Raw genomic sequence first — 26662 nt, forward strand, 5'->3', positions numbered from 1 at the left:
TCTGAAATGGAAGGACATAAGTCCTACTTAATGAAATAATCAAGAGAACCCTATATAGGTTTAGGACCACAATGTGATTCAGTGGTAGAGCTGATGCCTTACATATGTGAGACTCTGATTTGACCCCTGACACTATTTCCATATCACTGTGTATGATCCAGGCACCACAACACAAGTATATGATGCCTGGAGTATCAACACACATCCCAACACTACACCACAAAAAATAAAAAGGAAGAAATATTTTTTATAAAATATTTCTACATAGATTTGAAAAACAGTGAATTACATGACCTCTTCAATAACTCCAGACTTAATTTTCACTATTTGACTGTGTTTTATTTATTTATTTATTTATTTTTGCTTTTCGGGTCACACCTGGCGATGCACAGGGGTTACTCCTGGCTCTGCGCTCAGGAGTTACTCCTGGTGGTGCTCAGGGGACCATATGGGATGCTGGGAATCGAATCCAGGTCGGCTGCGTGCCAGGCAAACGCCCTACCCGCTGTGCTATCTCTCCAGCCCTTGACTGTGTTTTAAAGAGGAGGTATAGAACTCATGGGGAAGGATTGTGTAAGGATATAATGAAGACACAAGCTAGTGGGCTGAAGATGTGGCTCAATAAAGTACTTGGCCTTGCATATATAAAAACCCAAGTTCTATCCCCAATACCAACCATATTACCAAGTAAAATCCTCAACACCATGAGCGTGACTTCCAGCACACTACTATCACCACCACCACAACAAAGAATGTAAGCCATACTTTCTAGTCTTCCCTAAAGAGGGCTCTGATCATTTGCCAGACTGACAGCAGAGGGAAAAATAAGAACTTGACCCTCCAATATAAATGCTGCCTCTGACCTTATGTAATTCCTGAAGATCCAAAGCATATTATCAGTCTGTCAAATTGAGATCTGGTGGAAATCAGGTGATAAATAGATAAAAGAGTGACCTAATTCTGTCTTCCTTTGAACTCAGTGGGTTAGTTATCCAACCTATATTATTTCCTCAGTTTCTAAATATAGCGTTGGAATGAGAAAGAAAAGCAAGTGTTTAGATTCTATATATTAATGTGTTGCTACACTGTCCAGACCCAGGTAATAATGGTGATGATGGCTAACATTTGTTAAGTGCTTATTATGTGCTAACTGTATTAAATGCATGATCTTGTTTATTCCAATTTTGTTTATGCTTTTTAAAATTTCAGTTTAAAAATTAGGGAACCAAGGAATATAAAGATTAATTTGCCCATATTTATGCACATAGTGCATGTAAAAGTTCTGTTTAAGTCAACCTCTCTGACACCAAAACCTATGCTTTCAGTGAGGACTCTCTAGTGCCTATATACTGATTAACTAATTACTTTGCATTTGAGAATTGCATAGAGCTATGTAAATGCATGGCAATTAATTTTTCTCTTCCTGCTTTGTTTTCTAGGCTGACTTCATGTTCAGGGGATACAGGCGATCTGGTATTGACAGATGGTAAAGGAGATCTGAAGTGCTGTGTCTTTGAAAACCCATTCAAGATAGACTTTGTGTCTGAAAAAGAGGTTGTGATCAGCATAAACTCCCTGGGCCAATTATACTTTGAACACCTGCAGAATCCTCTGAAGCAAAGGTATTTCTGTATGGTACTAAATTGATAAAAAGTCTTAAGAAAACATGATTGTGAGTGCTTGTTTCAGAGCACATATACTAAAATTGGAACGATACAGAGAAGATTAGCATGGCCCCAGCGCAAGGATGACGTGCAAATTCATGAAGCATTCCATATTTTTTAAGTCTACAACTGTACCTCATGGTGTTTCACTAATAAAAATTTTAAAAAAAAACATGATTGTGAGCAGTAGGTTGTAAATAGCTAATACAGGAATTTTATCTATTTAATAGATGTTAAACACATAGAGAAAGATTATATCATTCACCATAGAAAACTGATTTGCGATGTATGGCCCTGGTATTTCCTAGCACCATAGGGCCCAAACAGCAATGCATCCTTGGGCTTTAGCATTGACAGCAGTCCAGTTGACCAAGAGTCACCAGGAGTGACCCTCTGAGCACAGCTTGGGAGGCCCCTCGTAAAGTAGAAAGGAGAAGCAAGTTATCAAGCATTGAAAAGACAAGAACGTATCTTGAATGTATTAACTAAGTCAAAGATGTCAACCTGCTCGAGCGGGCCCAGTAACGTCTCCATTGGAGACTTTGTTGTTACTGTGGTCTGGCATATTGAATACATCACGGGGAGCTTGCCAGGCTCTGCCGAGCGGGCGAGATACTCTCGGTAGCTTGCTGGGCTCTCCGAGAGGGGCGGAGGAATCGAACTTGAATCGGCCATGCTGGCTGCGTGCAAGGCAAACGCCCTACCGCTGTGCTATCGCTTCAGCCCTGTCAACCTGATAAAGACTATATATTTTATCTTTTAAACTATAATATAATATGGAAAACCTGGCTCCAAAATTAGTGGATGCCAGGAGCCAGAGGGTTGGAAGAACGCTTATGTAGAGAACAGAAGTTTTTTTTTAAATCTGTACTATAGTGGTGGATACATGGCATTATACATTTGTCAAAACCAATAGAATATATAGCACCAAGTGTGAACCCTCCTGTAAACTATGGAGTCTGGTTGTAATGTATCAATCTATTGTGGAATGTTAATAATCAACATTAGGGACATTTAGGAGCAGGGAGTATATGGTAACTGTATTATCTTTTCAATTTGACTCTGAACCTAAACCTCTCTAAAAAGAAATTTTAATAAAAAGGCAATATACCACTGAATTTCAATTTTTTTTAGATCACACCTTGCAGTGCTGAGGGGTTACTCTGGACTTGGTACGTGGGGGTCACTCCTGGCAGTGCTTGGGATACCATGCAGTGTTGAGGATCAAACCCAGGTCTCCTGCATGTAAAGCATGTGCCCAGCCCATTGAGCTCTCTTTGGCCCTACTGTGTATAAGCATAAGTAAACTTTAACCATATATTTAACCATAAAAATAATATACATGGTATATAAAGAGCTTGAACAAATAATTTTTTTAAAGAACTAGCAAAAAATGGGTGGTACACCCTGAAAAAATGCATATTGAAATAATAATTAATATGGATAGCAATTTTAATATTCAAATTCTAAATATCACAAATAATGTGTGTATAAAATATTCAAAGAGAAAATGATATATATTTGGGGATTATTAAACAAGTGAGAATACTGTTTAAAAAAACTGCAAGAAAACCACAACACCCAAAAGGAGAGAGAGAGAGAGAGAGAGAGAGAGAGAGAGAGAGAGAGAGAGAGAACAAAAGGGAATGCCCTGCCACAGAGGCAGGGTGGGATGGGGGGATGGGAGGTGGGAGGGATACTGGGACCCGTGGTGGTGGAAAATGGGCACTGGTGGAGGGATGGGTACTTGATCATTGTATAACTGAAACCCAAGCACAAAAATTTGTAAGTCTACAACTGTACTTCATGGTGTTTCACTAATAAAAATTTAAAAAAAAAAAAGAAAAGAAAGAAAATATTTCATAAGAAAAAAAAACTGCAAAAAAATATCTCACACAAAATTTAGTTGCTATCTCTGAAGGTTGAAGGGTGAAGGGAAATGCATCTAAAGAGAAATGCACACAGAAATTTCAAAGGAACAGTCCATTCTGTTGTTTTTGTTCATGGATAAGTTCATAGTTGTTCACTTTCATATTTATTAATTTTTTAAATTTATACATAAACTCTTCTGTACTTTATGCTGCTTTACAATTTTAAAAAGGCTACCGAATGTAACCTGCCCACACGGCAGAGTCTGGCAAACTCCCCGTGGCGTACCCAATATGCCAAATACCAGTAACAATGATGGGTCTCTTTCTCCTAAAGAGCCTTGAATATAGCACTTTATTAAAAATCTCAGGGCTAGGATGAAGGAGACGTTACTGGGGCCTGCTCGAGGCAATCGACAATTTTAAAAAACAGTGTATAATTGATATTAATATGCAATTCACTGAAGAAATTATTTTTATAAAAGGTAATATACATGATGAATTATCATAAATACAATTTAAGTGTACTATATTTTCTAAATTTTTAGATTCAAAAATTGATAAAGTTCAATATGTTACAAATGGGGAGAAATAAGTATTCAAATACAAATGGGAATGATAGAATAAGTTGTCAGTCATTCTGGAAGACAGTACATTAAGTTGCCTGGGCTGGGGTAACATTGGGTGAAAAGAAATATGTTCTACTTTGCTTATTTTGGGTTTAAATATTATAAGTATGTATTATGTTCATAATGTTAAAAGATGACATATGTGTTTTTACAAAAGTTTAAAAGAAAAAATGTAAGAAGTTTGAAATCCTTTGTAGAAAATCAAGCTGTTGAATTACTTTTCAGTTTCATAAGCCTAATTTTATTTTATAATGAGATTACTTTTAATAAACTAAAGTATATAGTTAGTTTAAGGGGGTCTGAAATAGAAATGAAAATATTTTTATTAAACAAAATTCTGTTTTTACATGAGTAAAATAATTTTATTTATATTAAAACAGAGTTACCAAAGAAAATGAAGAGGATGCATCAACTAACACCTCTCAGGTAATCTAGATTGAGCAATTTATCGTTTTTTAGTATTTTGCACCATTATCATCCTTATATGATATATCATGGCCTATGTTCCTCCCTTCTTTCACAGATGAGTACATGTTAAATGCTCTGTCCTTATATATCAGACCATTTACCTCTTGTCTGCCTTATTTCATTGATTCACATATTCATTCATTTATAAGTCAGGTCATTGCTGAGTAATGACTTTATCCAGGCACAGAAAATTATGCTAGGCAAGGAACATTGGTAATAAAAAATAAATACTGGCCTTTTTCATAAAATTTGAACTCTGTTGGGAAAATAGATACTAATTAGAAGCATGAGGAGTGTTAACAAAAGGAAGCTATAGACAAATAGAAGGAATTTACCAAGATGAGTATTGGGAAAGACACCCTACAGGTTATAATGTTAAAGTTGAAGCATGATGACACATAAATCAGGAAATTTTCTTAAAATTATTACATATTCCAGATATAGTAAGTTTCCATTTTAAAGATCTTGAGGTAAAAGGAGCATATATGAAGAAATTATATGTATGTTTTAATAGGTAAACAGCAAGAGTGCTATGTATCAGGAATGTGATAGGTAGAGAAAATTCTGTGAAGTCTTATAATAATTCTTTTGTTCAACAGATAACTATTGAGCACTTTCGATGTAACAGACACTGTTCAAGGAATTGATCATCAAACCCCTCAGAATCATTCTTCTAAACAATGTTAACCTTTCTGAACTACGTCCTAAGAGCAAAGGAGAACTGTAGAAAAACAGTATTAAAACAGTTACAGTGTTAGAAAGCAGAGCTATGTGGTTTAATTTCCATTGATTATTTTGTGTGTGTGAGACAGCGAGAAAGAGAGAGACAGAGAGAGAGAGAGAGAGAGAGAGAGAGAGAAAGAGAGAGAGAGAAAGAGAGTGAGAAGAGAGAGAAGTAAGATAGTTTATATTGATACTTATTCAGAAAGTTTTGGGGTCATATAGCAGTGCTGGGGATCAAGTTTTGCTTGAGGGAAAATACGGAAAGGGAGTAGTGTGTGTCCACAGTGGAAATAGGCAAGCAAAAAGACAGAGACAAGCAAGCGAGATACATATTCAAGGGAGAACATGAGCTTGAAAGCTTGAAGAGCATGCCTGATTTCTGTTTTAAAAAGCTTAACTGGGGGTATGGTGCTGCCAGCAGGCCAACCTGTACCTGAGGGGCAAGTGCATCAGCAGCCTGATGATGACTTTAGACTTCCTGATACCCCAAATTGCCACTGTGCCTTTGCCAGACCCCAACAACTTGGGGCCAAGTTTACCAAGAAATTACATGGCCAAAATTTAGGCATGTGGGAGCCACACCCACAAACCACTTCCGGCTTAGCTATACAACCTCCGGCTCAACTATACAAGCTCAGTTATTGGTCTTATTTCAGAGACCCATAAATCTCAAAAGAGATCAAAAGCCATAGTTAGGGCCGTCGAGGTATGCTGAAGGCAAGCAGATGCGCCCTGCAGGGCATATGCCAATAGTTTGTTTCTCTGAAAAAGATGGAAACAAGGGCCATGACCCAGAGACACACAAAAGAATCTCCAAATCGAGCAGCTAGCTGCAGAGGTACCCCTAGACTTTAAGCCAGGCCAACTTCACCCGGGTGCCTCAGAACCCAATGAGAAGTGCAGGTACACGGGTTCAGTGATGGCACACTCCAGGCCTCAAGAGATAGGGGGATATCCCACTCATCCACCCCACCCCCTGCATCCCCATGGGATCCTGGAAATCATGCCCACAAACTGCCTCTAGCTGTTGCTTAATCTCCTCATGATCCAGAGACACACAAAAGAATCTCCGAATTCGAGCAACTCGCTGGTAGATTTCTCCAGACCCTAATTATCTAAAATTTTAGAATTCAGGAAGCACGTGGCTGCTATTGAAGCCACTCAACATCTTGTGCTATTCATAACAAGAAATTTAAGAGAGAATATGGGGTAGATTGTCTGCCATACAGGCAGGAAGAAAGGTGTGTATGGGGGGATACTGGGGACCTTGGTGGTAGAAGATGTGCATTCGTAGAAAGTTGGGAGATCAATCATCATATGACAGAAATTCAAACAGGAAAGCTTTATAACTGTATCTCATGGTGTTTAAAAATAATAATAATAATCTTAATATTAATAAAATAATAAAATAAAGTACAGTAGTACAGTCCTGCTGGTTTTCTATTGGGACGGAACCTTGCATTCAGATAGGTAGCGTGTGAAGAGCCGAGCCAGCATATTGATGAGTACTGATGGCAGGTTCTTCAGGTGTTCAAGTCTGACCTTGTCTGGGTTGGGTGCTGTTCATTTCTTTACTGACGAAATGGTGTGTCAGATTTCGGAAAGGAGAACATTGGGAACAACATATCCATCCTGTGGAATTTGGTATGTTGGACATGGTGGACATGGCTATCAAAGAGATCTGAGTAGAAGTCATGGATAATCATCTCCATTGCCCTTCTGGAAGATGTGATAGATCCATCAGGACATCGGAGGGCAGTCATCTTGGTCTTGTAGTTGGCGAAGGACAGGCGGGCGTTACGAATACTTTTCCCAGCTTCTGCCACATCTACCAGCACTTCTGCTCTTCTCTCTTTGAGGTCTTCCTTGATCGCATCTCTGCACTGCTTTGCGAGCTCGGACGTTCGCTTGAGGTTGCCTGAGGCATGCGCCAAACCACGTTGGCGAATAAGCTCAAGAGTTTTCGAAGATAGGCATTTTTTTGTGGCTATCTCTCTCGTGGCGTTCCTCACGCAATCATGGAGGTGCTGAACCAGTCGATCGTATTCCTCATCAATGTTGTCAACAATGGCATCTTCCCATGTTGCCACAACAGTGCCAAAGAGCTCCCAGTTGGTGGTCATTCTGGGAGTTCTCTTTTTAAACTTTACAGCCCTTTCTCCCCGCTCTGTGAAGTAGAATTTTGCACATAGGAGATGGTGGTCCAATCCCGTTTGGAATTTTAGGACAACAGTGACATCGGTCAGGCAAAACCGTCGATTGAATATGATGTGGTCTATTTCGTTGTGGAATCGTTCACCGGGAGACTCCCATGTCCAACGTTTAGATTCGGCCTTCTGGAATCTTGAGTTACCATGGATGGTCTTGGTCGACATGATGAACTCAGACAGTCTCTTACCCTGTTTGTTCCATTCTAGGCCATGGTTCCCGATGTGAAGTTCTTTGGCTGATCTTCTCGGTCCTATCTTGGCATTAAAATCACCCACAAAGATCTTGTAGAAGGTGTGGTCATCTTTATAGAACTTCTCTAGCTCCATGTAGAACTTCTCAATTTCTCCTTCATCAAAATTGGATGTTGGTGCGTAGACAACGAAGATAGAAACTGCCGGCAGTGAGCTACATCTATTCAAATGTAAACGTTCGATTCAGGTTATTAGGCATTCGAATGGATCAATGCTCATGGCCAAGTTTGTGTTGACAAGGACACCGACGCCTCCAACACCTCTTTTATCGCATGTTCCGAGGAACAATTCTTCTCCAGTGTCGAAAACGGTATGATAAGTTTGGTGCCTTTTTGTCTCGGTCAGACCAATGATGTCGTACTTGATCTTTCACACTTGTACCATCAGGTCCTCGATGGATGCATCTGATGCTAGCATATGTGCATTGAAACTACAGATGATCATTTCATTGTACTACTGTACAAGAAGGGAGACATCCATGACATTGGCAAGTATCGCCCAATCTACCTATTGTCTGTCATCTACAAGTTGTTCACTCAAGTCATCCTGAATGGGATTGGCAGAACACTAGATGAAGGACAACCATGCGAGCAAGCCGGGTTCCACAAAGGATTCAGCACCATCGACCATATCCACATGATAACCAAGCTCATTGAGGTTTCTTGGGAGTTCAAGATGTCGCTCTGTCTAATGTTCATTGATTTAAAGAAGGCCTTTGATTCTGTTGAGATGGAAGTGGTCATTGAAGCCCTAGCCAATCAGGGCATTCAAACTCAATACATCAAGATCCTCCGTGAGCAGTATTACGGATTCACTACCAGGATCTCACCATTCTACAAAGAAGTAATAATTGATGTCAAGAGAGGGATTCGGCAGGGTGATACCATTTCACCAAAACTCTTCAGTGCCACCCTCGAGAACATCATGCGGCAACTGGAATGGGAAGGAATGGGAATGAAGATAGATGGTCGGCAACAACACCACCTCCGCTTTGCTGATGACATTGTTTTAATAACACCAAACATTAGCCAAGTGGCACAAATGCTGGCCGACTTTGACCGTGAATGTGGAAAGGTCGGACTACAGCTGAATCTTACGAAGACAATGTTTATGAGAAACAGCCTCGTTCCTGATGCTCCATTCGCTCTCAACGGAACCACCATCTCCGAATGCAACAGCTATGTGTACCTAGGTCGAGAAGTCAACATGACAAATGACCTGGCACCCGAGCTGCACAGGAGGAAGAGAGCGGCTTGAAACGCCTTCAAGAGCATCAAAGAAATAACTAAGAGGACGAAGAACTTCCGGCTCCAGGCACATCTCTTTGATTCCACTGTTCTTCCCGCATTAACATACGCCTCAGAGACCTGGGCCCTACGCAAACAGGATGAGAACGCTATTCGGGTCTCCCAAAGAGGAATTGAAAGAGCTATGCTTGGCATGGTACTGGAACAAAGGCAGAACTGCAGACCAATGGAACAGGGTTGAATACACTGACATCTCTCCTCAATCATATGCTCATCTAATCTTTGATAAAGGTGCAAGTAATGTGAAGTGGAGTAAGGAAAGCCTCTTTAATAAATTGTGTTGGCATCACTGGACGGCTACATGCAAAAAAATAGGCTCAGAACTCTGCCTAACACCATGTACAAAAGTAAGATCAAAATGGATTAAAGACCTCAACATCAGACCAGAAACCATGAGGTACATTGAAGATAAAGTTGGCAAAACCCTCCATGACATTGAAGCTAATGGTATCTTCAAAGATGCCACGCCACTGGCCGAGCAAGTGAAAACAGAGATAGATAAATGGGACTATCTTAAACTAAGAAGCTTCTGCACCTCCAAAGAAACAGTGACCAAAATACAAAGACAGTCTACAGAATGGGAAAGGATATTCACCGAATACACATCTGACAAGGGGTTGATATCCAGGATATACAAAATACTGGTTAAACTCCACAAGAAGAAAACATCCAACCCCATCCAAAAATGGGGCAATGAAATGAACAGAAACTTTCTCAAAGAAGAAATCCGAATGGCAAAAAAGCACATGAGAAAATGCTCTACATCATTAATCATCAGGGAGATGCAGATCAAAACCACAATGAGATACCATCTCACACCTCAGAGACTGGCCCACATTCAAAAGAACAAAAGCAACCGATGCTGGCGTGGATGTGGCGAGAAAGGGACACTCCTTCACTGTTGGTGGGAATGTCCACTGGTTCAGCCCTTCTGGAAAACAGTATGGACGATTCTCAAAAAATTAGAAATTGAGCTCCCATTTGACCCAGCAATACCACTCCTGGGAATATATCCCAGAGAGGCAAAAATGTATAGTCGAAGTGACATCTGCACTTGTTTGTTCATTGCAGCACTCTTTACAATAGCCAGAAACTGGAAGAAACCTGAATGCCCAAGAACAGATGACTGGTTAAAGAAACTTTGGTACATCTACACAATGGAGTACTATGTAGCTCTTAGAAAAGATGAAGTCATGAAATTTACATACAAGTGGTACAATATGGAAAGTATCATGCTAAGCGAAATGAGTCAGAAAGAGAGGGATAGACATAGAAAGATTGCATTCATCTGGGGGATATAAAGTAACAAAGTATGAGATTAATACCCAAGAATAGCTGAGATCAGCACCAGGAGGATTACTCCATAACTTAGAGGCCAGCCGGGTATCCTAGAGGAAAGGGCTGTTCAGATAGAGAAGGGAGCACCAAATAAAGGATGTTTGGAGGATCCTCCCAGGAGGGGAGATGCGTGTAGAAAGTGGACTATGGACTGAACATGTTTGCCACTCAATGCCTCTTTTGCAGACCACAACACCCAAAAGGAGAGAGAGAACACAGGGGATTGCCCTGCCACAGAGACGGGGGGATGGGGGGATGGGGGTGGGAGGGATATTATCCATGGTGGTGGAAAGTGGGCACTGGTGGAGGGATGGGTGTCTGATCATTGTATGGTTGAAGCCAAAGCACAAAAAATTGTAAATCTACAACTTTAAAAAAAATAAAATAAAATAAAGGGGAAAAAAAAAAAAAGAAAGAGCTATGCTTGGAATATCACGTTTCACTCAAATCAGAGAAAGACTCCGGAGTTCCGACCTCTGTTGACCATTAAGAATCAGGGACGCTGTCGTTTGCCAAGGTGTCAAAAATCAGATGGGCTGCTCACGTAATGAGATTTAGAGACAACCGCTGGACAGAGCTGTTACCGACTGGATTCCACGGGATGTCAAAAGACCGCGTGGCCGCCCACCTACCAGATGGTCACACTTCTTTATCAAGATCATGAACGATCGGTTTCAGACTCTTCGTGTTCCTAGAGCGAATAGACGCCATTTGGACACTAGCACGCGACAGGGACAAATGGAGACGTTACTGGCTCCCGCTGGAACAAATCGATGATTAACGGGAAGTCAAGTGATCAAGTGATCAATAAAATAAAATTAACATTCTGAATTTTTAAAAAGCTGAATTTGGGGGAGCTGGAGAAATAGAATATCTAGTAAGGGGCTTGCATTGGACATGGCCATCATGGCTATGGTCCTTGGCACTTCATATGATCCCCCAGGCCCCACTAGGAGTAATCCCTGAGCCCATAGCAGGAGTAAGCCCTGAGCACCATCTGGTGTGGCCCAATAAATACATAAATAAATAAATAAATAAATATCATGATCACGATCATGACCATCCTGTTGTTCGTCGATTGCCTCGAGCAGGCCCCAGTAATGTCTCCTTCGTCCTAGCCCTGAGATTTTTTTAAAAAGTGCCATATTAAAGGCTCTTCCAGGGTTAGGAGAATGAGACCCATCACTGTTGCTGGTATTTGGCATATATAAACAAAAGCTGAATTTGGAGTAGAGAGATAGCTCAACAGGCTGAGTGCATGCATTGCTTATGAGGGGCCAGTTTTGATCCCCAATATCACATGGGCCCCTCAGTACTGCTGGAAGCAATTCCAGGCACAGAACTGAGAGTAGTCCCCAGCACTGCTCTATGACCCCAAAACCAAAATAATTATAATTAGTTATTTGACTAGATTATAAGTAATGGGGCCTCTATAAAATTTCTCTTTAAAGCCAAGAGCATCTATCAAGAAGCTCGTAACAGTAACTGTCACCATTAAGAATGTTGGGGAAAATTCCCATGTAATATGGACAAGAGAAAGAGAAATAAGACAATTTTTTTTGAGTGCTGCCCTGCAGAAATGACTATGAGAAATAATACCCCCATCTACTTAGGGGTGGTGACAGAGATAGAACCCAGAGCTTCACATGAATAGCATGCATTGCACCACTGAGTCACAGCCCTGGCATCACGATTTTCAAATAGAAAATTTTAGGATAACTAAGGCCTTGCCATATACAGTTTTGAGACAACGTGTCAAATCTGCTTTAGGAAGCATTTTATTTGCTAACTTTAAATAGTGCTTTTGAGTCACAAGCCCTCTGATAAAAGCTATAGTACTGTAAATAAAAACCATTTCACACTGTTTGAAGGCGTTTACAAACCAATTTACATAATCATGTATACCTCAAGATAAAATCTCTACATTAAGAATTCAGATATGATTTTGTAAAAAAAGATAGCAACGCTTAACAGAGCTCTCATTAGGCAGAAACAACTTAAAAATGAGTGAAAGACTTATTTCAAAACCTATACATTTCACTTACACAGCTTTTTAAAACCTTTTTTTAGGTACTAGAGAAAAACAGATTTTTGTAAAACAGGAGATTTACAACTCTTTTTTTTTCATAATTTAATTTATTTATTTTTCTTATATTTATTTATTGAATCACTGTGGGAAAAGTTACTAAGCTTTCAGGTTTAAGTCTCTGTCATACAATGATCAAACACCTCTCCCTTCACCAGTACTCATTTTTCACCACCAAAACCCCCAATATACCCCCCTCCCACCCCTCCCAATGCCTGTGAGGCAGATGATTTCCACTTAACTCTTCTCTACATTGATTACATTCATTATTTCGACAAAAGATGCACCATTATTGTTTAGAATTCCCCCCCACCCCGGGTGGAGCCGGGCCTGTCCTCCCCACCCCAACGAGACCCCAAGTCATCGCCCACGAACGGCCTCTCTGGCTCCTCATCAAGCTGCTCAACAGCCTTGATCCCAGAGACTCAGCAACAAATCTCGAAACCCAGCGGCTTTTGTCAGAAATGTGTCCGGACCCCGCAGTAGGTTACTGTCGCCGGGCCACCCCAGGGGGGAATGGGTGCTGTCCCTCCACCTGCTCCCTCTTGGCGACTTGGTGGCTGTCATCCTCCAGAGGCCATTGGACAGTCAGGCTTGGGCCTGCAGTGACGAAACTTGTTGGGCCTCACGGGATGGGGGGGAGGGGGAGCCGGGCCTGTCCTCCCCCCGCCCCCAACGAGACCCCAAGTCATCGCCCACAAACGGCATCTCTGGCTCCTCATCAAGCTGCTCAACAGCCATGATCCCAGAGACTCAGGAGCAGATCTCTAAACCCAGTGGCTTTTGGCAGAAATCCCTCCAGATTTAAGTGTTAAAATTTCAGAATTTCAAAACCACATGGCCCTACTGCAGCCACACGACATCATATGTTATTCATAATCAGCAGTAGAATACAAATTGTCTATTGTTGCCTTTTCAGCAGATCTGAGTGTTGGGGTAAAATCTCAAATAATGGTGGGTCTGGTGTCGAAATAGCGAATGTGATCAAAGTAGAGAGAGAGAGTAATGTAGAAATCATCTGCCCCACAGGCAGGGGAGGGTGTGGGATGGGGGTATACTGGGGTTGTTGGGGGTGGAGAATGGGCACTGGTGAAGGTACGGGTGTTTCATTGTATGGCTGAGACTTAGACCCAAAAGCTTTGTAACTGCTCTCATGGTGATTCAATAAATAAAATTATAAAAAATGGAAAAAAAAAAGTAAGGTGGAGTTCATGCACAATTCAATCAGCTAATCAGTGGCTGAATAAATAACAGTACTCCTACAAAAAAAAATAGAATTCTCCCCCCCAAAACAATAAAATTGCTGAAAAGGCATTGTGAAATACTTTGTTTTCTATAGCTTGTTATGAGAATCATATAATCTCGCGTGGCCGCAATAGCAGCCTCGCGATTTTTCCAAGAAGCTCTGAGGCAGTGGCCACCTTGTATGCAGTCCAGATACATTTCTGACAAAAGCCTCTGGGTTTTGAGATTTTTTTTTTCTGAGTCTCTGGGATCATGGCCGTTAATTAGCTTGATCAGGAGCCAGAGAGGCCGTTTGTAGGCGGCAACTCGGGGTCTCGGTGGGATGGGGAGGAAAGGGCTGGTTCCACCTCCATCTGGTGAGGCCCCGCATGTCTCTTCATTGCAGGTCCAAACCTGACTGTCCAGTGGCCTCTGGAGGATGGTGGTCACCAGGCCGCCAAGGGGAACAGGCCAAGGCACGAAACCTATTCCCACCCGAAGTGGCCCAGCGCCAGTAACCTACTGCAGGAACAGGATGCATTTCTGCCAAGAAGCCTTTGGGTTCCGAGATTCGTTTCTGAGTCTCTGGGATCATGGCCATTAAGCAATTCGATCAGGAACCAGAAGAGGCCATGCCTCCAATTATATAGCTGAGCCAGAGGTGGTTTGTGGGTGTGTCTCCCACATACCTATCTTTTGGCCATGTACTTTCTTGGTAAACTGTTCCCCAAGTTTTTGAGTTCTGGCCAAAGGCACAGCAGCAGTTTGGGGGTATCTGAAAGCCTGACGGTGCCATCAGCCTGCTGATGCACTCGCCTCACAGGTACAGATTGACCTGCTGGCGGAATCATACCCCCGAGATTTACAACTCTTAACAATTAGTTTTGTGTTTCAGGGTTGAACCCAGGATTTAAAACATACATGTGCTCTACCACTGAGCTGCAATTCGTGGTCATCCTAGTATATGGCTTTAGATCATAAGTTTATGGTCCTGAGCAGTCTCCATCTCATCCCTCAGCTTCTCAAAGCAACATAAGACCATAACCAGTAGCTTGGCTAACTGAAGGGGAGAAAGTATTTATCTCACCCAAAATAAATCCTTGCTTAGGGTCTCTCAAAACAGATCTAAATCATGTGATACTATGTTTCGCTGCACATGTTTACAAAAAAGAAAATTTTCTAAATCATTTATATATAAATGTTTTTCTGGGGTTGGATAATTATAGTATCAGAGTCAAATCCAGGATCTCAGATATGCAAAACATAATCTCTACCACTGAACTGTATACACTCCTGCCCAAATGATTAAATTTTTCAAAATGCTTTTGTACCATTTTGTAAAGATACAAAAGATGTAAAGATTTTGATGTCAAATGGCACGGGAGGCATTTATAAGCCCTGCTAGTGCACAGGGTATGCTCCTCGCTCTGCACTCAAGGACCACTTCTGGTGGGGCTCAGGAGACTATATGGGATGCAGGAGATCAAACCCAGGTTGACCACATGCTAGGCAAGTGCCCTACTCACTACTATCACTCCGGCCTGAGAAGTTGTTATTTATGCATTTAGAATCCAGTTTCAGCTGTAGTTTATAAGGAAGTTTATTAGAATTAATTTAGAACACAATCACGATCACGACCATCCTGTTATTCGTCGATTGCCTCGAGCAGGCCCCAGTAATGTCTCCTTCATCCTAGTACTGAGATTTTTAAGAAAGTGCCATATTCAAGGCTCTTTAGGAGAATGATACCCATCATTGTTACTGGTATTTGGCATATTGGGTACGCCACGGGGAGTTTGCCAGACTCTGCCGTGTGGGCAGGTTACATTCGGTAGCCTGCCAGTTTGTCCTGCCAGTTAGAACACAATTATTTGCTAAAAATGCTATAATTTTAAAAATTCAATTGTCTTTTAAAATATGAATTAATTTTCAATAACCCACACAAAATATGTTATTGTCACAAGCTTTTTTGCAGTTTGTAAAATCTATTTTCTTTCTTTTTTTCTGTACCAACAGGAAAATCAAGAAGATCTAGGCCTATGGGAAGAGAAATTTGGGGAATTTGTGGATAACAAAGTTAATGGTAAAATAAAAACTGGTTTAGTGTTAAAACAGCTCTTTCCAAAATGGCTAAATGTTAACAACATGAAACTCCTTTGAGCCTTATCACCTAGACGAGTACTTCTGTAAGATTAACAAGAAATCTCTTATTTGAATTCCCCTTTCTTCAATGCATTACCAAAGAGCAGTGGTGATTATAGGCCTTTTGTGGAATATAGGAGTCATAATGGCCTCAGGAGCTTACGATCTCAGGAGGGTCCTATGTCCACACACTTTGTACTGTCAGTAGGTCGTAGGTCAGAGAGCCTCAAATTCCACATTATGGTTTTTATTTGTTTCAAGTGATGCCTACCAAGTTCTAATCAGCGCTAACATGCCAAACCAGTAGTTTTCAACATTTTCTAAACCTCCCCCTTAATTCACCTGGTTAGTGTATGCCCATGTGGGACTTTTTTACACTGGGTTTAGTGGTGAGGTGAGCCAGGGGAATAGCAAGGCAGTTTGTTTTTGTAAGAGATGACTTTCAGGTATTTGGGGCTCATTTAGATGATGCGGGGAAGAATATTTTTCTCCTTTTTTCTTATCCTATGTAATTAAAAACTCTCCATAACTCCTGAAGAGCTCCTGTCCTGGCATTTACACCTACAGCCTCACTTAAAATCGGAATTGACATGTCCCAAATTTACAAGTGGGGGTTTTCAGATTCTCCTTTTTGTAACAGTATATTTTTCATCTTCTCTATAGATCCCCTTTCTACAAACTCCTTCAAATACACAATTATTTAATGTCAGATTCTTTTACCTAAGAGTGAATTTAAGTATTTAATGTAATCATTAAATGGAGGACTTTGTTTTTGATTAGAGTCTTTGAAATGTGATCTTTAATCATAGGCAAGGGATATTTTGAGGAGACGATGGCCTGGTCCCCTTGACATTACAGTCCTGTACACAGTAAGATTTAATGATCAGGCAGAAGACACAGCTAGAAAAATTAAAAGTATCCAAAGTATACAAAATCTTTTGTTTTTGAGAGCAAAGAAGGATGCAGTATATTTTATAAAATTTTATTTTATGAAATAATCTAAAAAGATAGCATATTTTACAGATATAAAAGAGATTTTACTATAAAGGAAAATGCAAAGATTCAGCACACAACAAAGAAAACATACTAATAACTGACTAGAATTTTTCCTTGTGTATTTTTTGTATCCTTATAACACCGGAATACAACTTTTTAGAAAAAGTCCCTGACATTTTTAGGGAAAATGAAATTCTTACTCCTAGTCCATTTTTCTAGTTATCTTGCTATGAGCATAGTTAACTGAATCTCCTTAGTTGATTTTCTCACTGAAAAGCAAATTTCAGTCTGTTTCCTGGTTACAACAGGTCCTACATCCATTGGATTGGATTTCTCTTTGCATGGATTTGAACATCTCTATGGGATCCCACAACATGCAGAATCACACCAACTTAAAAATACTGGGTAAAGTGAAAATAAATGTTTGTGTGGGTGGCTCTGGTTTCTGGGTGGAATTTTTTTTAAAAGAAAGTATGTCAGATGTCTGAGTCAGTACTATTAAGTGGCTGACTTATTCATCTTTGATACTCCAAGTGAAACTTTAATATTTGTCTTTGAATTATCACTCAGAGCTGTGGACTTGGGGGAAAAAGCTAAGAATAAAAGCATAGTGTTGAATCTAAAAGTATAGGAAAACAGGTAATTTTTTAAATTGGGCTGCTCTGATTGGAATAGGAAGATCTTTATCACATCACATTTGTGAGTTTTGTTTTCATTTCTCAGGGTTTTCTGTGGAACTCTGGATAAAATACTGTGAAAATACACTGACCTATAAAATTTTACCAGATATTGCCCCAGAAAATGAAAAGGCTTGGCATCTCAAACTTTCTTTTGAGATCACTTCAAATTAACATTATTGATAAATGCCAGATACATCAGACTAAGCAGAAGGAAAATCCAAGAAAAGAGAATCAAGTTTACTAAATTCAGAAGCTTAATGAGTGGGCATTGCAGCAGGTAAACCAGTGACCTACCTTCTGCTGCTCTCACACCAGCCTTACTTAGCTCTGTGTTTACCCCCCCAGTTCAGTTCCTGATCCTTTTCCTCCTCACCTTTTGTCTTAGTGGCAGGGAAGTACTCACAGTATTTTTCAGTGCTACTTATTGTATACTTGCTATTGTAGTAGACTCATAGGAAACAGTACTCCCTTTCAAGAGATAGTTAGAAATATATATATATATATATATATACACATACATATATATGAGATCATTCAAGCCAACTGTCCATTAAGATGATACCAAATAATTCAAAGGAGGAGAATTATAGTTTCCCAGGTTTGATTAGAAAAACTTTAGGGAAGTGGGGAAGTTTAGCCTTAGGAGATTTCTGCATAGAACTCAAGTGTTTGAAGAAGAGAATAAACCATTAATAATATATTTGTGACATAATTAAGGATAATCCTTATTTTGTGTTTCAGTAATGAAGATGCTTACCGTCTTTATAATCTGGATGTATATGGGTATAAAATACATGACAAAATGGGTATTTATGGTTCAGTGCCTTATCTTCTAGCCCACAAACTGGGCAGGACATTGGGTATTTTCTGGCTGAATGCCTCAGAAACACTAGTGGAAATCAATATGGAGCCTGCAGCAGAGGTGAGCTGTGCGTGGGGCTGCATGTCACACCTATAAACGAAACAAAATCAGTGCAGTTTTGTCAAAGCTCTTAGCTTTATTGTGGCAGCTCACTGCCTCCAAAGTCTGTAATAAAATCAGTGACTGTCAATAATCTGTGACTGTTAATAACTAAAGAAACAGATAATTCAATATGAGTGGGTGGTGTAGGTTAGAGGGAAACTTTTCAGACCTTCATTCCATTCCTTTTCTAATATACACATCCCCAGGTAGACCCAGTTGCTGCTAAGCAAAAGGTCAGATCTCGAACTAATGTACACTGGATGTCAGAGAGTGGAATCATTGATGTTTTTCTGCTAACAGGACCCACACCTTCTGATGTCTTCAAGCAGTACTCCTACCTTACAGGTACTTTTATGTAAAAGTGCCAGTTTATAGTTAACATGTTTATTCTTCATATGTATTATGAGTTAGTATTTATTATAGACTGTACCATGTGCAATTATGAACAACTCACCACGTCTTTTTAAGAAGGAAGCTTTCTGTCTCCATCTTTATTCCATTCAACACAGTTAGACATTATACTGTCTAGAACTTACCACTCTCTATTCCTTAATACTTGCCATTTGTCCTCCCTGGAAAACTAAATTTTAGCATTTTCTCTATCTTTATCTCAGTTGACCTATATTCCATTGTGAACTTTTCTATTTTTCCTCATTAAAATATACCACTGTAACGCTGAAACACTTTAGAAGATATAAAAGGTATCAATTGATACACAAAAGCATCTGACAGAATCCAATACTTTTTCATGTTTAAACAGTCAAAAGACCAGGAATAGAAGAAAACTTCCTCAACATGATAAAAAGCATTTATGAAAAATCCACGACTGACGTCATACTCAGTGGTGAAATATTATATGCTTTTCCCTAATAGTGGAAAGAGGACAAGGCTGCCTGCTTTAGCCATAGCTGATCATCATTGTATTGTTTGTTCTAGCCAGAGAAATTAGGTAGAAAAACTTTAATATAGACATCAAAGTTGGAAAGGAGGAAAAAATGATCTGTTTGCAAATGAAGTGATCCTGCATCCTATAAAATCACTGAAAAATCTACTAGAACTAGTAAACAAATTAGTAAAGTTATGGGGCACATGATCTGTAATCAAAAACCAATTGAATGTACACCAGCCAAGAGCAATTCATAAAGATCTTAGGGAAACAATCTATGACAGTTCTTGTATGCAGGAAGCTGGATTTAATCCCTGGCTTTGCATGGTCCTCTCCCGTTCATTACCAGGAGTTAACTGGAGCATCACACTGGCAGTATGCCCTTAACATTGCTAGGTCTGGCAAAATACTAAGAAAGGGAAGAAGGGAAGGAAGGAGGGAGGAAGAGAAGGAAGGAAGGAAGGAAGGAAGGAAGGAAGGAAGGAAGGGCTGTTAATTTTATTGTTATGTCTTGTTAATATACCTTATCTTATATAAGACAATATCTTGTCTTGCTCAAAAAACAAAAACCTAGGAATAAATTTAACCAGGAAATAAAAGACTTGTATACTGAAAACTACAAAACATTTTTGAAAATCACAAAATCACAAATCATCCTGTTATTCGTCTATTGCCTCGAGCAGGCCCCAGTAAAGTCTCTTTAATCCTAGCCCTGAGATTATATTCAAGGCTCTTTAGGAGAATGAGACCCATCATTGTTACCGGTATTTGGCATATTGGGTACACCACGGGGAGTTTGCCAGACTCTGCCGTGTGGGCAGGCTACATTCGGTAGCCTGCCAGTTTGTCTAAAGTAGGAATGAGATAATAAGATGACATAATAAGATGTTGCGCGGCCGCGAATGTGGCCGCGCAGTTCCGGGAGCTGGATTTTTGAAAAAAATTTAAAAATTTCTAAATTTGAGCAAAAGTTGAAAGATACCCATGTTCATGGATTAGAAGATGAATTTTATTAATTTTATGAAGATGATGAAACTACCATAAGCAGTTACCATAAGAAACTACAGATTGATTGCAATCCTTATCAAAATTGCTGTTGTCATATTTGTTAAAAGAAAAAATTGATCCCCAGATTCTGATTATTTCAGAGGTAGTTGGCCCCATTGCTATTTTCCTTTTCCAGGAACACAAGCCATGCCTCCCCTCTTCTCTCTGGGATACCACCAGTGCCGCTGGAATTATGAAGACGAGCAGGATGTAAATGCAGTAGATGCAGGATTTGATGAAAATGACATTCCTTATGATGTCATGTGGCTGGACATAGAGCACACCAATGGCAAAAGATACTTCACCTGGGATCAGAAAAGATTCCCAGACCCCAAGAGGATGCAAGAACTACTCAGGAGCAAAAATCGAAAGGTAAGATAAGCTAACACTTTTGAACTTTTCAATCACAGAGATTTTCTTCTTTCAACTTTTAAAACTTTCCTGAGCATGTTAATAGAGAACTATCTGATTTAAAATGCCATGAAGACTACCTTCTAATGTAATTTTAACTGTGAAAACATAAAAGCAATGGGGAAATCATGGGGACCTCATCCTTCCTAGACTTAGTTGTATAGGTCCCCACAAGGATTAAGGAACTCAGCATTCAGCCCCACCCAGGGTGATCACCCTGTAATGATATGCTGTGTCCCCATCACCATACACACATACAATTTGGTTTCTATATAAGATGGATAATGAAACACCAGTACCAAGAGGGTATGAGATAATTAGTCAGATAACGAAACTCTCTGGGCTTACTCCCGAGCTGGTTTGAGAATAATTTGAGTGAGCTGGAAAAGGGACTAGCTCTGATTTTTATGGTAGATAGAGGGTGTTATGAGGATTATGTGTTTTGGACTTCTTGCTGGCATCAACAGAGGGAGAAACTAGGCTTTTCTTGTCAGCAGCATGCCTGTGAGTTTCCAGAGAAAAGGGTGGAGGGCGGGGAGGGCGGTATGTTGCAACGTTTAGTGGCTGAGAACTGTTCCCCTGGCCAGCCCATAGTGACAGGACAAAGGACAGGGAGAACAGAGAAACAGGGCTCCAGGCTCTAAGCAGTCAGTTTATTTCTCTCTCTTCCCCAGTATTGTCTGATCTCTTCCCTTACAGCACAATCATAGTTGTAGTTTTGGTTGTAATCTCAGTCATCATAGTTCGCTCATCCACGTCTTCATAGCCCTCCTCTTCTAGGCATTGTCTAGTCCTCATAGTCCTCATTTAATTCTGGTTCTTGTCTAGTCCTTCCCTTTCTCATAATCTAGTCCTCATAGTCTAGTTTCCTCTTTCCCCTTACAGCATCGTTATATAGAAATTATTAAGGGGGGTGTACACATAGGTGGGGTTGAACATTATGATAACAACAAACAGAGGTAAAGCCACTCCTTCGGGGGAAGTTCTAGGAGATTAACTCAAGAACAAAATCTCTAAGCACTCCAGATTACTAGAAGATCCACCCAAGGGCAGGATTCCATCCAGGTATTTAGTTTATCCTTTCCTCAGTTAGTAATCCATTTAACCAATCATAGTAAACTTCTTATAATATTTCTAGTCATTTTGTAAGAGATTTATTTTTTTTTCCCTTTATTTTATTTTATTTTTTTTAAAGTTGTAGATTTACAATTTTTTGTGCTTTGGTTTCAATTATACAGTGATCAGATACCCATCCCTCCACCAGTGCCCATTTTCCACCACCATGGATAATATCCCTCCCACCCCCATCCCCCCATCCCCCCTGTCTCTGTGGCAGGACAATCCCCTGTGGTAAGAGATTTATTAAGCTTAAAGTTCGTCTCTTCCTGGGGACATCTTGCTATATATCCTAAACTACAGTCCTCAGGCCAGGTTAATCTTTTCTAAGCCCAGCAGTTACTTCTTTTTGGGTCATGTCAGTTTGTTCCATGACCATGCTCTTAATTTATTGTACTTATGATGCTTAGTTTGTCTCCATTCAATGCCAGGGTAGCTTACAGCTTGCCCTGGGCCCATCCAGTCCTTTTGTTGGAACCTGTCTTTTGGATTACTAGGGACTAAGGGCAACTGAGGTTTAAATCAAGTGAACATGGATGCCTAGGATTAATGTAGGCAGGTAGATAGGGAAAGGCCCTCAGCAATGAAATTTAGGTCAACAGAAATTCTGGGAGGAAAATCCTAAAACTGATCCACCCTGTGGATACAGAAAATAGACCTGATAAGACCTTCAGCAGACCCTCCCTATTAAGTTCCTCAAACCCTGAACCTCTCCCTTAATCTTATTAAAATGTGATCCAGCCCCAGGAGAAACCCTATAAAGGCCACCTTGAACAAAGGAAGGGCGGGCATATGCTGCCCCGAGCCCAGGTGCTGCTTGTGCCCACGCCCACGTGGCCAAGCACATGTGTTGCCTGAGCACATGTGTCACCCACATCTCCCCTTTTGAGATGTATACTTTCATACTTTCGTGTCAAATACTAGGATGTGTGTAGGGGCTCTCTCCGACCTTGGAGAAGCCCATGCTCTCTCTTGAGTGCATCACTCTCTCTCACTCTCTCCACCTCCACACCTTAAAAATTCTCCAAATAAAATCTACTTATTTCACTGCTTGTCTACTCCTGAAATTACTTTCTGCGAGGCGAGACAAGAACCCAGTGACCCTGGGTCCCAGATGGCAGAGGCTGATGGGGAGAAGGTGACTATCTTTCTCCTCCCCGCTTTAGATAGGTCTCCCATGGGGCCCACAGACATCAGGAGTAAATATTATTTTGGAGTCAGTTAACTACCATGTTACAAAAGCATAACATCAACTATCTGTGTCTATACAAAAAGGACATTGCTAAATAAACCATGCAAATGACATAAAGGAAAGAGAAAAGCAATATAGGATTATTAGTGCTTGATGGAATTAGGGGGCACTGTTGTGGGAGTGGCTCAATAAACCTAAGCTCCCTGCGGGAGGAGCAAGGACACCCCAAAGCTCTCCAACACATGCCCAGGTGGCTAAGGGCAGAAGAGTAGGAAGGAATGGTGGGACTTGAAATTCAATAGTTAAAATAGGGAAACAGATTCTGATAATTTATTCTACATTCTTCTGATGTTGGTGGACCCCAGAGTGGCACAGTGAGTCGGGGAGGAGAAAAAGATGGTCACCCTCTCCCAATCCACCTCTGCCACCCGGGACCCACTGGGAAGATTAGGACTGATAAAATCTGCAATGAACCCCTGCTCTGCATGGGCCTGAGCCCTGCCAGCCCCACCAGGTGACCATAAGACACTTGAAGTCTGCTTGGTCTTCCGGGTACAGAAGTTGATTCCCCAGCATCCGATTTCTCATGGAGCCATGAACTCAGGTTGAAGTGAAAATTTGCTTTTTGCAGTATTGGAGAAACCAATCCCAGGCCTTACCCAGGGTTTGGGGGGTTCTTGTCTCACCTTGCAGAAAAAAATTTCAGAAGTAGACAGGGAAGTAAAACATTTTATTTGGAGGGTTTTTGAAGGTGTGGAGGAGGAGGAGGAGGAGGGTGTGTGAGAGAGAGACAGAGAGACAGAGAGACAGAGAGACAGAGAGACAGAAAGAGAGACATGTTTACTGGCCTCTCCAAGGGCAGAGAGAGCCCTTGCACAGATCCCAGCATTAGACATGAAAGCATGAAAGTACACGTCTCAAGAGGGGAGATGTGGGAGGCACATGTGCTCAGGTACTACATGTGCTCGGCCACACGGGCACAAGCAGCACATGGGCTCAGGCAGCATATGTGCGCTCTCCCTTTGGTCAAGGTGGCTTTTATAGAGTTTTTATAGGGTTTTTCAACCTGCCCCCATGCTGGGTTTCTGCCTAGATAGGAGTCTGTTGCTAAGTGGATAGAATTTAGTGCAGCCTTTGAAACTCCTTTCCTTGACCTTCGGTCCTGTTGGATCTTCTCTGGGCTAAATCACTAAAGTTAATTGGATTAAGGTAGAGGCCCAAGGGTATTCATGAGGGATTTCCTTCCTAGGAAGGGATCCAGTATCCTCAGGGTCAGCAGCTGCTGGAGGTCTTATCTCCAGTCTTGCTTTCTGTATCCACAAGGTCAGTCAGTCTTAGGACTTTCCTTCCCAGAAATTTTTTTAACCTAGGAAATTTTTATTCCCTGTCTACCTACCTACATCACTTCCATGATGGGTTCAGTTCGACATGTTAATATGGTCAAGGAAAGCACTAAAATGGAAAATGGGGAGGAAGGGAACCCCTAGACAGTGTGTAATGCGAAAGTGATAATGGTAGTAGTAGTAATAATGAAAAGAGGTAGAACATGAAGGTAATGGAGACAAGGGGAGAGGAAAGGGTCATGGAGCATATGTATCATGTAAATGGGTTCCATTGCAGAGTTGTCTTTCAATCCATTCCTTTGATCCCCAGGCTTTTCACAGGTGACCTGATAGCTTTACCATTTGTAGGAACCACTTATTATGGGTTAGGCCCTAGGATAAAACACGTTATCCAGTCTTTACAAAATCATGAGATACAGTTTTTTATCCTGGTTCTCAAAGAAACTGAGGTTGAGAGTTAAGATTTTGTATTTTGAACAAGGGCATACAGTAAATTAGTAGCAGGGCATAAATCTAAACTCTGACTTGCCTGACACCAGAAGTGGTCTGTATTTGCATCTATTGACTGAGTTCTTATGTTTTAAGTTGCTTTGCTAATGTTAAAGGGAATGTGGAGATCAGTCCCCTGGGGTCTTATAGTGAGTATGGGGGAAAGATCATTTACAACGACCTTAAAACAGTGCTGTAACACAATGGCTAAAAGTAGGTCAGGGTAGGGTAGCAAGAGAAAGAAGGGGTTATTTGGTTGGGTGAAATAGGGCATATTGTACCTACCAGATGCACAACCCTGAGGATGTGTCCCTAACTAGTATTTAAGCAGGGGTGTGGGGATGGAGCACAAGTGAGCAGAGGCTGGAACATCTGGAGGTGTTTGGAAAGCAGCAGAATCAATTTGATAGGTAAAAAAGGCATGCCCAAGATTTGGGTGCTCTCAGTCTGATTTTGTTGGTGGTTGATCATGGGCTGGAGCGATAGCACAGTGGGTAGGGTATTTGCCTTGCACGCAGCTGACCCAGCCGACCGGGTTTGATTCCTCTGCCCCTCTTGGAGAGCCCGACAAGCTACCAAGAGTATCTCGCCCACACGGCAAAGCCTGGCAAGCTACCCGTAACGTATTCGATATGCCAAAAATAGTAACAAGAAGTCTCACAACGGAGACGTTACTGGTGCCCTCTGGAGCTCAAATCAATGAACAATGGGAGGACAGTGATTATAATCACGATCATGACCATCCTGTTGTTCGTCGATTGCCTCGAGCAGGCCCCAGTAATGTCTCCTTCGTCCTAGCCTTGAGATTTTTAAAAAGTGCCATATTCAAGGCTCTTTCAGGCTTAGGAGAATGAAACCCATCATTGTTACTGATATTTGGCATATTGGGTATGCCACGGGGAGTTTGCCAGACTCTGCTGTGTGGGCAGGTTACATTCGGTAGCCTGCCAGTTTGTCCAAAAATTTTTTTAAACAAGTATTGGTGAAGACATAGAGAAATTAGGACACTTTAGCACTGTGAAATGAGATAGTCACTATGGAAAGCAAAAACTTAAAACATATCATGTGTAGGGGCTGGAGCAATAGCACAGTGGGTAGGGCGTTTGCCTTGCACGTGGCAGACCCAGGTTCGATTCTCAGCATCCCATATGGTCACCAAGCACTGCCAGGAGAGATTTCTGAGTGCATGAACCAGTAGTAACTCCTGTGCATCACTGGGTGTGACACAAAAAAGCAAAAAGAAAAAAAAAAAATCATGTGATCCAACAATCCTACTTCTAGGTATATACCCAAAGAAGGTGAAAGCAGGGACTCAAGTAGACATTTTTACACCCAAATTTACTTCAGAATTAATCATAACACCTTTAAAATGTAGAAACATGGGAGCTGGAGCGATAGCACAGCAGGGAGGGTGCTGGCCTTGCATGCGGCCGATCCAGGTTCGATTCCCAGCATTCCCATATGGTCCCCTGAGCACTGCCAGGAGTAATTCCTGAGTGCAGAGCCAGGAGTAACCCCTGTGCATTGCTGGGTGTGACCCAAAAAGCAAAAAAAAAAATGTAGAAACAACCCAGTGCCCACTGATGGATGAAGGATAAATCGTGGTGTCTACATTTCAAAATTAAAG

General features: G+C 41.0%; 1 protein-coding gene and 1 non-coding gene across 2 annotated transcripts in view; both read left to right on the top strand.

Moving 5' to 3' along the window:
- GANC (glucosidase alpha, neutral C) overlaps positions 1-26662 on the top strand; it is a 72569-nt gene that overhangs the window by 10220 nt on the left and 35687 nt on the right. The window contains exons 6-12 of the mRNA XM_056134272.1: positions 1440-1622; positions 4542-4587; positions 15786-15852; positions 17216-17312; positions 18329-18509; positions 18758-18896; positions 20621-20856. Of these exons, the coding sequence (XP_055990247.1) occupies positions 1440-1622; positions 4542-4587; positions 15786-15852; positions 17216-17312; positions 18329-18509; positions 18758-18896; positions 20621-20856 (949 nt within the window). The remainder of the gene's footprint in view (positions 1-1439; positions 1623-4541; positions 4588-15785; positions 15853-17215; positions 17313-18328; positions 18510-18757; positions 18897-20620; positions 20857-26662) is intronic.
- Positions 1677-1782, top strand: LOC130042140 (U6 spliceosomal RNA). Its single transcript, XR_008795115.1, has one exon. It is a non-coding gene; the product is annotated as a U6 spliceosomal RNA (small nuclear RNA).

The sequence above is a fragment of the Sorex fumeus genome, unplaced genomic scaffold (assembly GCF_029834395.1).
Source record: "Sorex fumeus unplaced genomic scaffold, SorFum_2.1 ptg000098l, whole genome shotgun sequence".
Lineage (NCBI taxonomy): Eukaryota > Metazoa > Chordata > Mammalia > Eulipotyphla > Soricidae > Sorex > Sorex fumeus.